General features: G+C 37.9%; 1 protein-coding gene across 1 annotated transcript in view; it reads right to left on the bottom strand.

The window, feature by feature from the left end:
• The window catches only part of crtac1b (cartilage acidic protein 1b), a 23,378-nt gene extending 10,237 nt beyond the window's left edge, over positions 1–13,141 (bottom strand). The window contains exons 1-6 of the mRNA XM_042010694.1: positions 13,054–13,141; positions 10,230–10,417; positions 5,170–5,366; positions 4,708–4,844; positions 1,826–1,982; positions 93–227 (exon numbers count right to left, since the gene is read on the bottom strand). Coding sequence (XP_041866628.1) covers positions 93–227; positions 1,826–1,982; positions 4,708–4,844; positions 5,170–5,366; positions 10,230–10,417 — 814 coding nt within the window. The 5' untranslated portion in view covers positions 13,054–13,141. The remainder of the gene's footprint in view (positions 1–92; positions 228–1,825; positions 1,983–4,707; positions 4,845–5,169; positions 5,367–10,229; positions 10,418–13,053) is intronic.

Genomic DNA, 13,141 nt, shown 5'->3' with positions numbered 1-13,141 from the left:
TTTTGTGCATTTTTATTTTGCAACAGATAAATATATGTCATGAAAGAACATATCTACAAGGCTATGATCTATTGAACTCCACATGCTCTTACCGGCCTGCTGTGCCACATCAATGAATGTTCCATCTCCGTTGTTCCTGAACAGGAAGTTGGAGCCATATTCATTGTCACAGAAGACATCCGATAGAGTCTGACTGACAATGGGTCCCACTACGACACCTCTCCCCCCTGCATAGATGAAGACAGTGAGACCAGGCTTCGCAGTGAGAGAAAATTAGGCAGCTAAACAGATGGAGAACAAAGAAAAATTGAAGCAGGAAAAGTGAAACTATATAAGAAAAGGAGGGAGAGAAATCAGCTCCACAGCAGAAGTGAATGGTAAGAGATCATTACTGTCTTTCTGGGCCATTTACTCTGAGGGTGGCAAGTCTTTCTGCTGACACAGAGACCGACACTGATGGGCTACATACACACAAACACAGGTAAACACACCCACAACAGAAACACAAGTACAAATACAGAAGCACAGTGATGTGGCGCATGCTGAGAATGTTTTGCATTAACCAAAATCTAACAGTAATTTCCTCTTTATAAAAAGAGCTCTGTGACTGTTTGGTACACTCTCAGTATCACCGCAGGATTTTCCAATGACTTTCTATAAAGTGAAGTATCTCACTGAAGTGTTTCATCTCAGACCAGCGGAGTTTAATTATGTAGTTGAAAGGGCTCCGATTGCCCTTCCTGTATGTGGAGTCAGTGCTGTGAGCCAGGACTCGCTGCTGATTTACTGGCCCGCTCCATCAGGCCAGACAAATATCACTCGCCCCCTACGGCCATAAACCACTAATGTCTCTCCAGAGATATGTAACCATCAGATATACAACTTTACTGGCTGTCCCTCTGCCCCGATTAACTGCAGTTTGATGACAAAGCCATCTACCGTACATCATTCACAGTAATTCTGAGCCAGCTCACTTTGCTCCCCCGGTGGATCAGATGATGTCGTTCATGTAAAAAGATCCAAAGATGATGAAGATTCATTCTGCTGCTCTTTAATACAAAGTCATCTCCCGTTTTTCCAACTTACTGGAACATCAGCATCAAGGACTTTTCAGTGGTTACTGTGATGTATCACAGATGGAGACCTTTCTTTTTTTCTAAACTTTTCTTACTGATTATGCTTTTGTTTAAGAAGAAACAAATCGTATTGCTTTTATGGCATTTATTATTCTGCCTCCCTATAACATCACACAGTTAAACTGATCCATGGACGTGAATTGAGATTTTGAAGACTCTCAGAGTTACTTGTTAAAATCAAAGATAATTTACAACATTTACAAAGAAAACTGAAAACATCTCACCACTTTTATTGGACATTTTGTTAAGAAGATGGATTTTTGAAACAAATCAAATGAATATTAAACATTTACCCAGGATGTAATCTTCTTTTTGTCATTTTTGGCGAATTTACTTCAACATACCTGGTCGACCATGAAATACAAAATGCTGTAAAGCTGCCATCTTCGAGCAGCTGTTGTACTCTGATGTATGTTTGTGTCGCCCTTCCTTCACTTCCCTGGGACTTTGGAATAAACAGCTGACAGGGTGTCCTCTTTTCTTCCTCTCTCCCTTTCTCATTTCTTCTTGTCTGGAAGTTTTCCAGCTCTCTCATACCCTCTGCATACTAAAGTCCTATATTTCAGACTCTATGGGACCACCAGGCACATGCTCCTCTGCAGATGTCAGTATAAATCACACTGAGGGTCTGGCAGTGCTATGGCACCATCCTCTACTTCACACACCCACCATCAGTTCTTCATACCCACCAGTTAACTTGTTGACTCCAGATTGCTCCGCCACGTTGGAGAGAACAACAACGCCCTGTGAAAGGTCACTCGCTGCCTCATCCATTTCAATGAGAGCATGAGGCCCCACTTTTCCACTGGCGTAGTTAGCAATGTAGATAGCATAACGCCCAGTTCCCTGTGCAAAAATAAATGTGGTTTCCATTTAATCACATGCTGTGTAATCACATTTACAAAGACCATGAAAGAAAAATAAAAAATGCAGTTAATGATGTAAAGATTGTACAGAAACCTGAAAATATTAGTTGTGTTTTTACACAATTAGATGCCATTTCTTTTCAGACAGTTTTCTGATCGATCATTCATTCATTCACTTATATATTTATTTATTCCTTGGTAACAGAACAAAAAGTAATCTAACAACCACCCATTGCTGTTGCCAGTTCATCTCTGGGAAGTGGCTGTGTCATTAAAACTACTGACAAATAAAAAAGGTTGGATCTACTGCTTTTTTTTTTTTAAGAAAAGAAAAACAGAGCATACAAATTAGTTTTGGATCTCACAGAGGAATGTGTACCTGCTCATAGAACAATCACAATGCATCTCTGCGCTACTGCATATTTTACTTTAGATAGTCTCTATAGCCTAACAAGCATAAAACGACTTTTGTGAGCTTTCACACCAAAATCAACTGCTTTCCACAGCAAAATTACCAAAAAATTAGGAAAACTATTTCCACCACACAGATAAACAATAAGTTGCAACTTGCTATGAAGCTCCTTTAAGATGGTTAAAGCTGAGGTCAAAACCATTGCTATTGGATTATTTATTTATTTATTTTTGGCTAACTGTTCATTTAAAAAAAAAAAATTCCTATGATGTTAATCGGTGGTATTTTTGTGACTAAGATAGGACTGAATATGTCATATCGCTGCTGTCGGGCACAAACCTCCTATCTCCAAAACTGTCATTTTTCAAAAAATGAAAAAACTGTATGGTTTTGTAATAACTGGACATAATGTCATCAAACTTTGTATTGTGTTTTAATCATATATCTTTGGTTAAATATTTGTAAAACAACAGACAGACATAGAGGGTGACCAATAGTACTGATTTATGAAGGAAAACAAAAATCATGAATTTTGGACATAGGAGGTTTTTGCCCGACAGCAGCGATATGTAATACCAGACTTCCTGGAACCATCTTTCTTCATTATTTTCCTCTCTTTGTAAATATTATGCACCTTTTTCTAATCAAACCTCTTCCTTCCCCCTTTATCTCCGCTTACACTGTTTATTACCCCTTACCCCTTTTTTCTCAGCCTGTCTCCCTCGCTCTGCCTCCCTTTGGAGATTAATTTCACACTCCATTATCAGCCAGAGTCCCTGCAGACACAAACTCAGAGACGGAACCACACTAATAGACTACACACTCGAGTCCAATGAGCTTTCCCACCAGGCCAAACATATTCCCATCAGTACAAACACATGCACGTATGCAAACCTACACAAACACAAGCCATTTCACCATTTGTGTTCAGCTTACTGTATTTTCTAAAGACAAGTAAGGTAAACGAGTCTGAATTACATAAATGTCACATAACGGCATGCTGTATAAGGAGTGGGTTTTACACACTTATATACACATAAACACACAAAGAAAACTACAACAGGAGACCTGAAGGCCACTGGCTGGTACTGAGCAAACTTAAAAGTCAACGATTTTTCAATAAGTCTTTACCCCAGGCTAATTTCTGTCATTTAGATTGACAGTGTGAATAGTACGACATGCATGTCTGCAAAGTGCATGTAAGTGCAGCAGCTGCCTTCCATCAATCTTAACAGCTTCCACAGAAAAGCCTGAATAAGCTGCCTCTTCTAATGTCAACCTTTTGTTGTCAGGAAATATAAATCACCCTTTTTAATCTTGCTTTATTGCAACATATTTAAGTTATTTGGGCTTTTAAAAGCCACTTATTCCCTCCTGGCTGCCAGTTCACTGTGAATCAATCCATCAGTTCAATGTGAAACTCCTCAATGTGTCACCTTCATCAGTTTGTATAGGAATAATAATGGAACGCCACTTTCAAGGAGACCAAGAGAGACAGAGTTGGATGACAAATGCAGCTCTTTTACTGAAAGATAACACTTTATTTATGAGTAAAATAAATGAAACACATTAGCTACCCAACTAACAACGCAGCATGCTTTGGCTTGTGTAACCTTCTGCTGTTGTTGCTAATATGTTCTAATAAAACATGTTCAGCAATAGGAACGATCTGCTTGAACTGGCATGCAAGAGCACACATCAGGGTTTTGGCTTCCTCTAAAAGAATTACACCATTAAAAGCAGATATCTTTCCAATCTGTTTGGCACCTGAACATCCTATCAGTGCTCAGTGAGATGGGACTGTGGTTAAAAAATCTATTGTAATCCCTGCTGTCCTCTTCCCACTATTACCATCTTTATCCCATCCCCTGATTAGAAGTGAGAACTGTATGTGTGTGTGTGAGATAAGAGATAAAGAAAGAATGTGCCAGTCAGAGGGAGGAAAAAAGGGTGAAAACAAAGGGACTGTGAGGAACAGAGAAGACGCTACAGACAGAAAGCAGTTGTGTGCAGTCATCACTCCCCTCCTCGTAAGATGTTCTGTAAAACAAACGAGCCTTTCCTTCGGTAATTACACTGCTGCGATGGACAAAGGCGAGAAAATGGCTCACCATTCCCCCAAATGAACTGTCAAAGCACATGCTGAGAAGGGCGGTGTAGGCAGGGCATGAGTTATCACTGGTAAACAAACAGAAGCGTCCATGCATGTACCCTGAAGACTCCAGGGGGAGTTTATGTGTGTGCGGTGCAGATCTACATACTGTACTCCACTCTGCATGTGTGCATGTAGCACCTTTCTGTCCACGCAGGCCACTGAGCGCCCAGCCATTGGGTTGGCTACATCTCGATGCTCATTGATGTCATCGCTCAGCAGATCCTCAAAGCGTCCGTTACGAAACTTGAATAACTTGTCAGAATACGTTGCTGGACCTTGATTCAGGAGAACACAAGAGTCAAGGAGGGGCAAAAAAAAATAAAGATACAGTGCAAGAGTAAAAGTAACTAGAAACAGAGGAGCAGGATGTTGCAGCAGAAATGTGAAGCAGGAGTTTTAATAAAAATGATAGAGGTGGCAGAGCGCGCTCCGCAGCTCTCCATATGATTAATAGCAGCACAAACCTTATCTGTTATCTGATGGAGACTCAGATGAGATAAGCCTAGTAGCTGCTTGCATATTCTCCACCTTTGTAGTATGAGAAAAGAGTGTGTGTATACTGTATATATGTGTATACATTTGCATCAACTTGTACTGTACCACGGAAGGCGTTATTGGTGTTAAGGACATAAATCTCCTCCCGTCCATCCCCATCTATGTCGCATGCTGTAACTCCGATGGCGTTGCCTTGTCGGTCTCTCAGGGCATAGAATGGGGAGCTACGGTCATCAACGGCAATGTTGACAAGCCTTTTCCTCTGCTTGTCATATTTCAGCACCAGGTTAGGGCCATTGTAGCTGTTGACAGGAAACATAGCAACTGTTAAATTAAGCTTTATGGTTCTTCTTCATGAGATGTAAATTATCAAGCTGCTTAAAATAAATTTTAAAAAGGCAATAACAATATCGGTTTTCTAAATTTCTTTTTAAGTTTCTAAAATACTGTTTCCCCTTCTTTTTTTTAATCTTCCAATTAAAATAAAATATTGTGGGGACTTCACTTGTTTTACCAGTCCACGTCTATTTGCAGAATATTTGGCAGTGCTGCTTAGTTCTTTTGAAGAAAAAGTTGTTTTACTTTAGATTTCCTTGTAGGGCCTTCCCCATCAAAATGTAATAACTTTTATTTAAAAGCCAGAAAACACCCAGGGCAGTGTGTAGCTCAACTGGTTGAGCAACCACCACATAATAAGGCTACAGCTCCTCGGTGTAGCCGAGTCCCGGCCTGGGACCCTTTGCTGCAGGTTATTCCCCACTCCTCCCGACCCTCTTTCCTGTCAAGCTACTGTTGAATAAAGGCCACTGGAGCCTCAAAATCCCTTTAAAATAAAGCAAGAAAAACACCCAAAACAGTTATAATTTGAAATTCAGTCAATTATAATATCTAAGAAATGAAATATACAAAATAATTCATTACATAGATTGGTGAACAAATCTTTTTTCATTTGTAAATGATTAATTCAAATTATTAAAATAATTTAAAGTAAAAATTCTCTGACTCTAAGGATGGAGGCATTTTTCAAAGCAGTGAACAATCAATGAAATGATTCCTCACTTCTACATTTAAGGAAAAAATTTACTATAATACAAAAAATGTATTTAAATAAAAAATTAAGTAGTGTCTGCAGTGATTGTTTGCTATATATATCACATTTTTTACTTTAAAACCATATTTTAAAACTAGTTTAAAACACTTGTTGCTTTGAAACTGCCTGTCTTGCCCCTATTTTTGTGTGCTTTATCTTGGGGCGGTGTGGCTCAGCAAGGTAGAGCGGTTGTCTAGTAACCCAAGGGTTGCCGGTTCAATCCTTGGCCAAGTTGAGTTCATGTCATGTTCGTGTCGAGGTGCCCTTGGGCAAGACACTGAATCCCTAATTGCTCCTGATGGGTCGTGGTTGAGTGCCTTGCATGGCAGCTTCTGCCATATGTGGGTGAATGTGTTGTTTTTTTTTTTTTTTTATTATTATTAAAAACTTGTCCTGTCCAGCATCATAGCAAGCAAAATGATAATCTGGTTGCTGTATCGTGCTGAACAAATTTGCTCTGCCAAGGGGAGGCCTATTGGTAAGGCTCCTCTTGATAATGTGATTAATTAATTTATTTATTTACTTTGAATCACGGAATCTATGTAATCTTGCTGGACCTGACCGGAGGGGACAGAAAAAGATGGAAAATAGCAAAAAGAGCAAAAGGGAAAGAAGAAAGGAGACAAAAAGATCACAGACAGAAGGCAACGACCCTTCAATCCACACCATCACCAGACAACAATGTGATGTATGATGTAAAGCGCTTTGGGTATCATCCCAGGTACAGTAAAGCGCTATATAAATACGGACCATTTACCATTTACAAAACAAACCATTTCAAATGTGTCAACCCGACCATTGTGCTGCACACTGAAGACAGTGATCTGCTTCTTATAAAAAGGAAAATTCTAAACAAAAAAAAAGTTGATAATTTAGGTAATTTGTGTGAAAGCCGAAACTCTTTGGTAAAGATTTTTTTAATGGTTTACATCACAGAACCATCTTCTTTTTCTTTTCTACTGTTCCCTTCAGGGGTCGCCACCGTGAATCATCTGTCTCTATTTGACACTCCGCATTTTTTCTTACACCACCTAACTTCATGTCCTCTTTCTATAGATCTAAAAAAAAAAAAAAAAAAAATTCTCCTTGGACTTCCTCTAGGCTTTCACTTTGGTACTTCCAGCATCGGGAATTTTATTTGAGTTCGTTTCGATTGTTGCTTATTAAATCCTATATCTTTCTATCATTTTAAATACCACCTATTTATGTGGCTTTCCGGTTTATTATTTTACTGTTTTATTGTTTGATTTTTACCCAAGTAGACAGTTTTCATAAACGCCTTTATTTTATTTTATCTTTATCTGTATTTTTTATTTTTGTCACTCTTATCAGTTGTTATTGTTTAAAAGTTTATTTAATCTTGTTTTACTTTTTAACTCCGGTGTTTTCCTCCTGGGGATCCTCCACACCAGTAGCTCTGCCTGCTCTGTCTGTAGGGTTGTTGCCATGGTGACTGCCCTTGTCTGGGTGGCTGGGGGTCCTGCACTGCAGCCCTGTGGCTGTGGTGTGGACCCTGGCCTGCCCTGACCAGGGTGGTTCCTGTGGTGGCACCCTCTGTGGTCATGGGTGGGCTGGCTTCCAGTGTGACTGGATCCCCAAGATATTGTTTCTTCACAGCAGCGTCAAGCCAGATGTTTTCAATTTATTATTATTTTTATACTTACATTAAATTCAGAGACAGTAACTAGGGATGGGAGTTCCTGTTCGTACAGAATGGGGTATGGGCGGGTGGTGGGAGTGTACATGCTTTGTTTGAATGCGTGATTGTTTGATTGTGTGATTGTGTGTGAAGTATTATGAGGTGTGTTTTTTGGGGTTTTTTGTAATATACTTTGGTGTGTGAAGGCTTTTAAATTTTGCTTAATATGCATAATTTCTTTTTATTATGGAAACCACTTTGTGTTGGTTTGTGCATGAAAAGTGCTCTGTAAATAAAGTTTTATATGTATGGTTGGATAAGTCAGCTCAAGTGGTGGCACATGGGACAGCAAATGTGGGAGGGAGCAAAATAAGCAAAATAAGTTGGCAAGTATGTTATAGGTTTTTTGCAGATATCTGATATAAGAATATTTTGGAAATAATTTTAGCTTATTTCCAATAACATTACCCCAACAAGAGCATATATTTTACACATAACTGCAGAAAACAGTAAGTGTCTCCTGAGGTAAAAATAATATGTTATTATGTCCTCCAGCTTGCTAACGGACAGTCATAAACATATTTCTTTTCACATGTATAGATTCACTGGTCAAAATACGAAAAAAGCCCTTCATCATACATATAAAACACATAAAACATATTTATTTTGCTCCCTTCTGTTCTTTTTGAGACAATGCAAATATGTTATTATAATGTTGATAAAGGCCTCATTCTGAAGACATTGTCATAATATATTCCTTAAGACTGTATTACAGTAAATGTACAGACAATATCTGCTGTTTTTAAACTTCTATTTCTCAACTTAAATATTATATCACATCGTATATACCAATGTATTTACTGCAAGAATATTTAGAAACATGAAACTGTAATTTCTCCCACTGCAACCAAAAACAAATCAGGATTTTATCCTAAAATGAGCAATATGCACTCTTAAAGTCAGTTGACAAGTCCTTTAACCACTAAAAATAGTCACAAACATGTGTATGCTACATGCGACAGAGGAACAGAGTTGTGGCTCTGCTTGAGGCGGATTAAGCAGAAGTAACATACTACATTCAATAATTGTGTATCTGCAGCTTTTAACATGACATCAGTCATGTCAGGTACACAGGATCAACAAATCCACCTGGTCCTACTGTGCCACAAAATCATTTCAATAAAATAGATTATTCTGATTAAAACAAGATTTCTTTTTCTTTTAACATAAAATATTTGTTTTCTAAAACCTAAATGACAGGAGTTTGCCATTTAAAATTTCAGTAAATTTTTTATATATTATTTAAAAATTAAAATATTTAAATTATCATTTGTTTATTTTATTGAACACATAAACACATGACTTAATGGTTAATTTAACACGCCTGTAGGTTTATGTTATACAAGTTTCTGTAAAATAAAGTTTTTTCAAATTAATTTAGTTTTATTGTAAACATGAACCTCAGATGATGTTCTTAAAGAGACAAAGCCAGTCTTATTTACACAGTTACAACAATGGAGGATTTTTATTCTATGTGGAGATTTATGTTTTCAGTTTGTATATGTTGTTTAACATTTTGGTTTATTGTTGTCTTATTAAGTGACAAAATTTTAAACTTGGTGAATATTCCCAAACTGACCTCTGGAGATGTATTTAACTTTTCCGATGCTAGATTATTGTCCACCAAGTTGTCACATCTGATCAATGTAAAAACAAACAAACAACTAATAATAATAATAATAATAATAATAATAATAATAATAATAATAATAATAATAATAGAGAAAAACGTGAAGCAACTACTCATAGAGAAAAGTTTAATTATAAGTTATTTAGATTCCAATTATGCCTTAAATGCTGTGAATGTTTGAATACACTATAGAATAAATAAACTTTTGAATTTGTTATTGTGCTATGAATACTGAAGGTCACAAACACCAGTGTAATATAAACTACATAGAGGCAATTCATGCAAAGATTCTTCTAATGGCAAATTAAATTACATCCTCTATGAAGCTGTGGGATGAGCTCCTGCACCGGATACCTGCTGAATAGGATGTTTTGGCTTAATGACATTTAGTAAGCACACTCATTTTGGCTCATCTATATTCTGTTAAGCATTGAGAAACTCATTGCTGCTTCATTGGATAGAAGCAGGCTCGCAAAACTGTTCCCATCAATGGCGTGCTTTTCAATCACATCCATTTTCCTCAGCTGAGCGAGCCTCAGGGCACCTTACTGACTATCATCTCTCAGCTTTTTCACTTTTGTCATTCACATTTACATTGGAAAAACAGACATTTGATTTTTATGCCAGTCTTTAGAAATTAATTATACTTAAATTGCTTATTAAAAAAAAAAGAAAAAACATTAATATTGTGATTAAATTCACTTGATGTCACCTGAATATTAAGTTTTCTTCTATACTCTCCTCACCCAGCAACAAATATCTCCAGGTCTCCGTCCCCATCCACATCAGTGACAGCCACGCCATAGTTGAGCTGGGTGGGGTTGTGTTCATAGTCCGGAGGAAGGACGGTCTTGGTTATGGCCGTAAACATGGGCTCTGATCGCTGGGCCAAGGAGCAGGCAGGCAAGAAGAAAAGCAGCCACAACATCCTCATCTAAAGAGCAAAAAACACTGTTTGCACCAAGAACCTGAGAAATGATTCTATTTCATTGTGGCCCTCAGGTATCTGCTAAAATTCCAACTTTTATATCTTCGTTTCTCAAAGGGTTCAGAAAATATATATTGACTGCAACTGCTTGCACTGAGAAGTTAAGAAAAAAAAAAGTAGCTTACACACACACACACACACACACAACATGCTTTTCACCTTACCTGCAGCACACGTTTGTCCAAACTGGAACATGCATGTCCTTCTTCCTAATTCTACTAATTTATTCCAGGTAAGAAATCATTGCAGTGTTTCTCTGCTATACTGACACATATAGTTGAGCTTAAATCGCTGCAATCAGCAGCATTCTGCAGCTTTAGATTTGAACATCCCATCACATGTAGACAGACTAAGGAATAGCAGGACAGAAAATCCATACATGCTGCAAAGAGTGAACCAATACAACTTGATAGAGACACAAAGTGCAGTTTTGTTTTCCAGTCACAACTATATACATGCAGGATTCTTTTTTATTTATTTTTTTTTTTTTAGTGGGATAAAAGGTGAACATAGAAGAATTGATCTCATTTGACTTGAGAAGTGTAAGCAGATAGAGATGGTATTTCTGATGCTCAGCTTGAAAAAGATAACGAAATGAAACATGGCTGAGAAAGGATAAAGGAGGGTCACCTTCTTAAAAAATAACCCCCCCCCACACACACACACACACACACAGAATGCAGTTTACAAGCTGACAACTTGATTTTCTCTGCCTGTGGATTTATGAACAAAGCCTTAGTCATTCCATCTGTGATGCCATTGAGACGCTCAGCTTCCACACTGCTGCAGATTGTCCCTTTCAACGTCCTGTGTCCAGGTGATATATGGCTCTTTAACGTCTTCTTCAACAATTCAATTTAAGATAAAGCCCTATGTGTGGTTTGAGTAATACTCTCAAATGCATTTCTGCAGAGAGAGGAAGCACCTGGGCTGACACCTGCAGAAATACAACTGGGGCCAATGCTAGTTTTCCAAACAGGTAGCGCACCGATAACACACACTGGAGAGCTGGTAGTAGTGTAGATGATGGCTGTTAGCACGAAGGGTTAATTAACAACAGTTTCTTCCTATTAGAGCAGGATGTGATGATAAATGAGCCAGCTAGTCCAAAACTACAGAAAGCAGTTTTAAAGACTTTCTAATGCACTCTAGGTTAGATAGAAAGAGTGAGCTATTAATTAAATTGAAAGGAAAAAAGACAACATGAAAAGCAACAAACAAAGAGATGGAAAAAGATGTAAACTGAGAAAAGCAGTGAAAACAGACAAAGAGGATAAAATTCCCACAAGTAAATGTAAGGATGGGGCAATCTAAGTGGTAGGATTTTATCCCCATGGTGCCTTTCTTTGATTAAAGACAAGCCTGACAACTCAGAAAAGTGGAATATCCCCACTTATTCGAGTGAAGGACATCCAGTCACTTTACCCACCATTCACTGCAGCAAAGACCAAGATATCCCACTCAACTAAAGTTAACTAAGCGTGGATTAACAAAACATTTCATGCACTCACTTGATTTTATAATAAAACATTGACAATGAAGCATCACATAAAGTCATTTGTAAACCAGTCAAAGACCATGAATGGCTCTTGAAATACACAAAATGTTGTGTGAAGCAGAGAAATGCTTTTGATTTGATTATTTATGGGACCTTAAGAGGCCATTAACACAGCGTGCAACATCAGCATGTGCTTTCTGGAGCGTTCCTGCCCAGCTCTGATCCTGATAACACTGCGACAAAGAGCCAGCAACATCTTCACTTTCAGACACACACTTCCAGAAGCTCTTCCCTGTGAAGGACACCCTCACTGCAGAACACACACACACACACACACACACACACACGCACACACACAGCTCTCCACCAGTACAAGTGAATTCCTCTTATATTTCAGCACAGAACACCTGACATTAAGCTTAAGCTCTAGTCTGTCCAACAATTATCACAGTGAGTATCAGACAATAAAAATTATTGTATACAATTTATATTATATATATATATATATATATATATATATATATATATATATATATATATATATATATAAACTCAATTAAAACATCTCATTTTACAACATTCCAACTTAATGTTGTCACTTGCATTTTAAAATGGGTTCTATCTATCTATCTATCTATCTATCTATCTATCTATCTATCTATCTATCTATCTATCTATCTATCTAATAACTCTACGTCAATATAATAGGTAAAAACCTCTAAGAAAAGAAAGAAATGTCAAATGAAAAGTGCTGCCATGACCAAATGTTTTTTTACAGCAGAATAAACTGCTGCAATAATCACTCTGGATCCTGCCGTTATTACTTACCTCTTCTCCGCGTTTTTTACACTTTATGTAAAACTGCACTTCATCCGTGACAATTACTATAACTGCAGGTGATGACTGAACAGTTTTACTCAGTAAGTCTCTTAATTAAAAGGTATTGTTTCCTCTGAAGAGAGAGAAAGAGAGAGGGGAAAGTTGCTTTTAAATCGACATCAACTTTCTTTAAGATCTCCTGCAGCAGATCCCCGCGGAGCGCAACGTTTCTCCTAAACCCAGAAAGCCAAACTCAGGTACTCACGGATGCAGGAGACGCTCGAAAAGTCCTACAAATCCTGCAGCGACTGACAGTGAGAGGAGAGAGGGGCAAAAGCAGACACAGTCGGTTA

The sequence above is a fragment of the Melanotaenia boesemani genome, chromosome 16 (assembly GCF_017639745.1).
Source record: "Melanotaenia boesemani isolate fMelBoe1 chromosome 16, fMelBoe1.pri, whole genome shotgun sequence".
Lineage (NCBI taxonomy): Eukaryota > Metazoa > Chordata > Actinopteri > Atheriniformes > Melanotaeniidae > Melanotaenia > Melanotaenia boesemani.
Note: the sequence above shows the minus strand (reverse complement) of the source record. Positions and strands in the feature narration are given on the sequence as shown.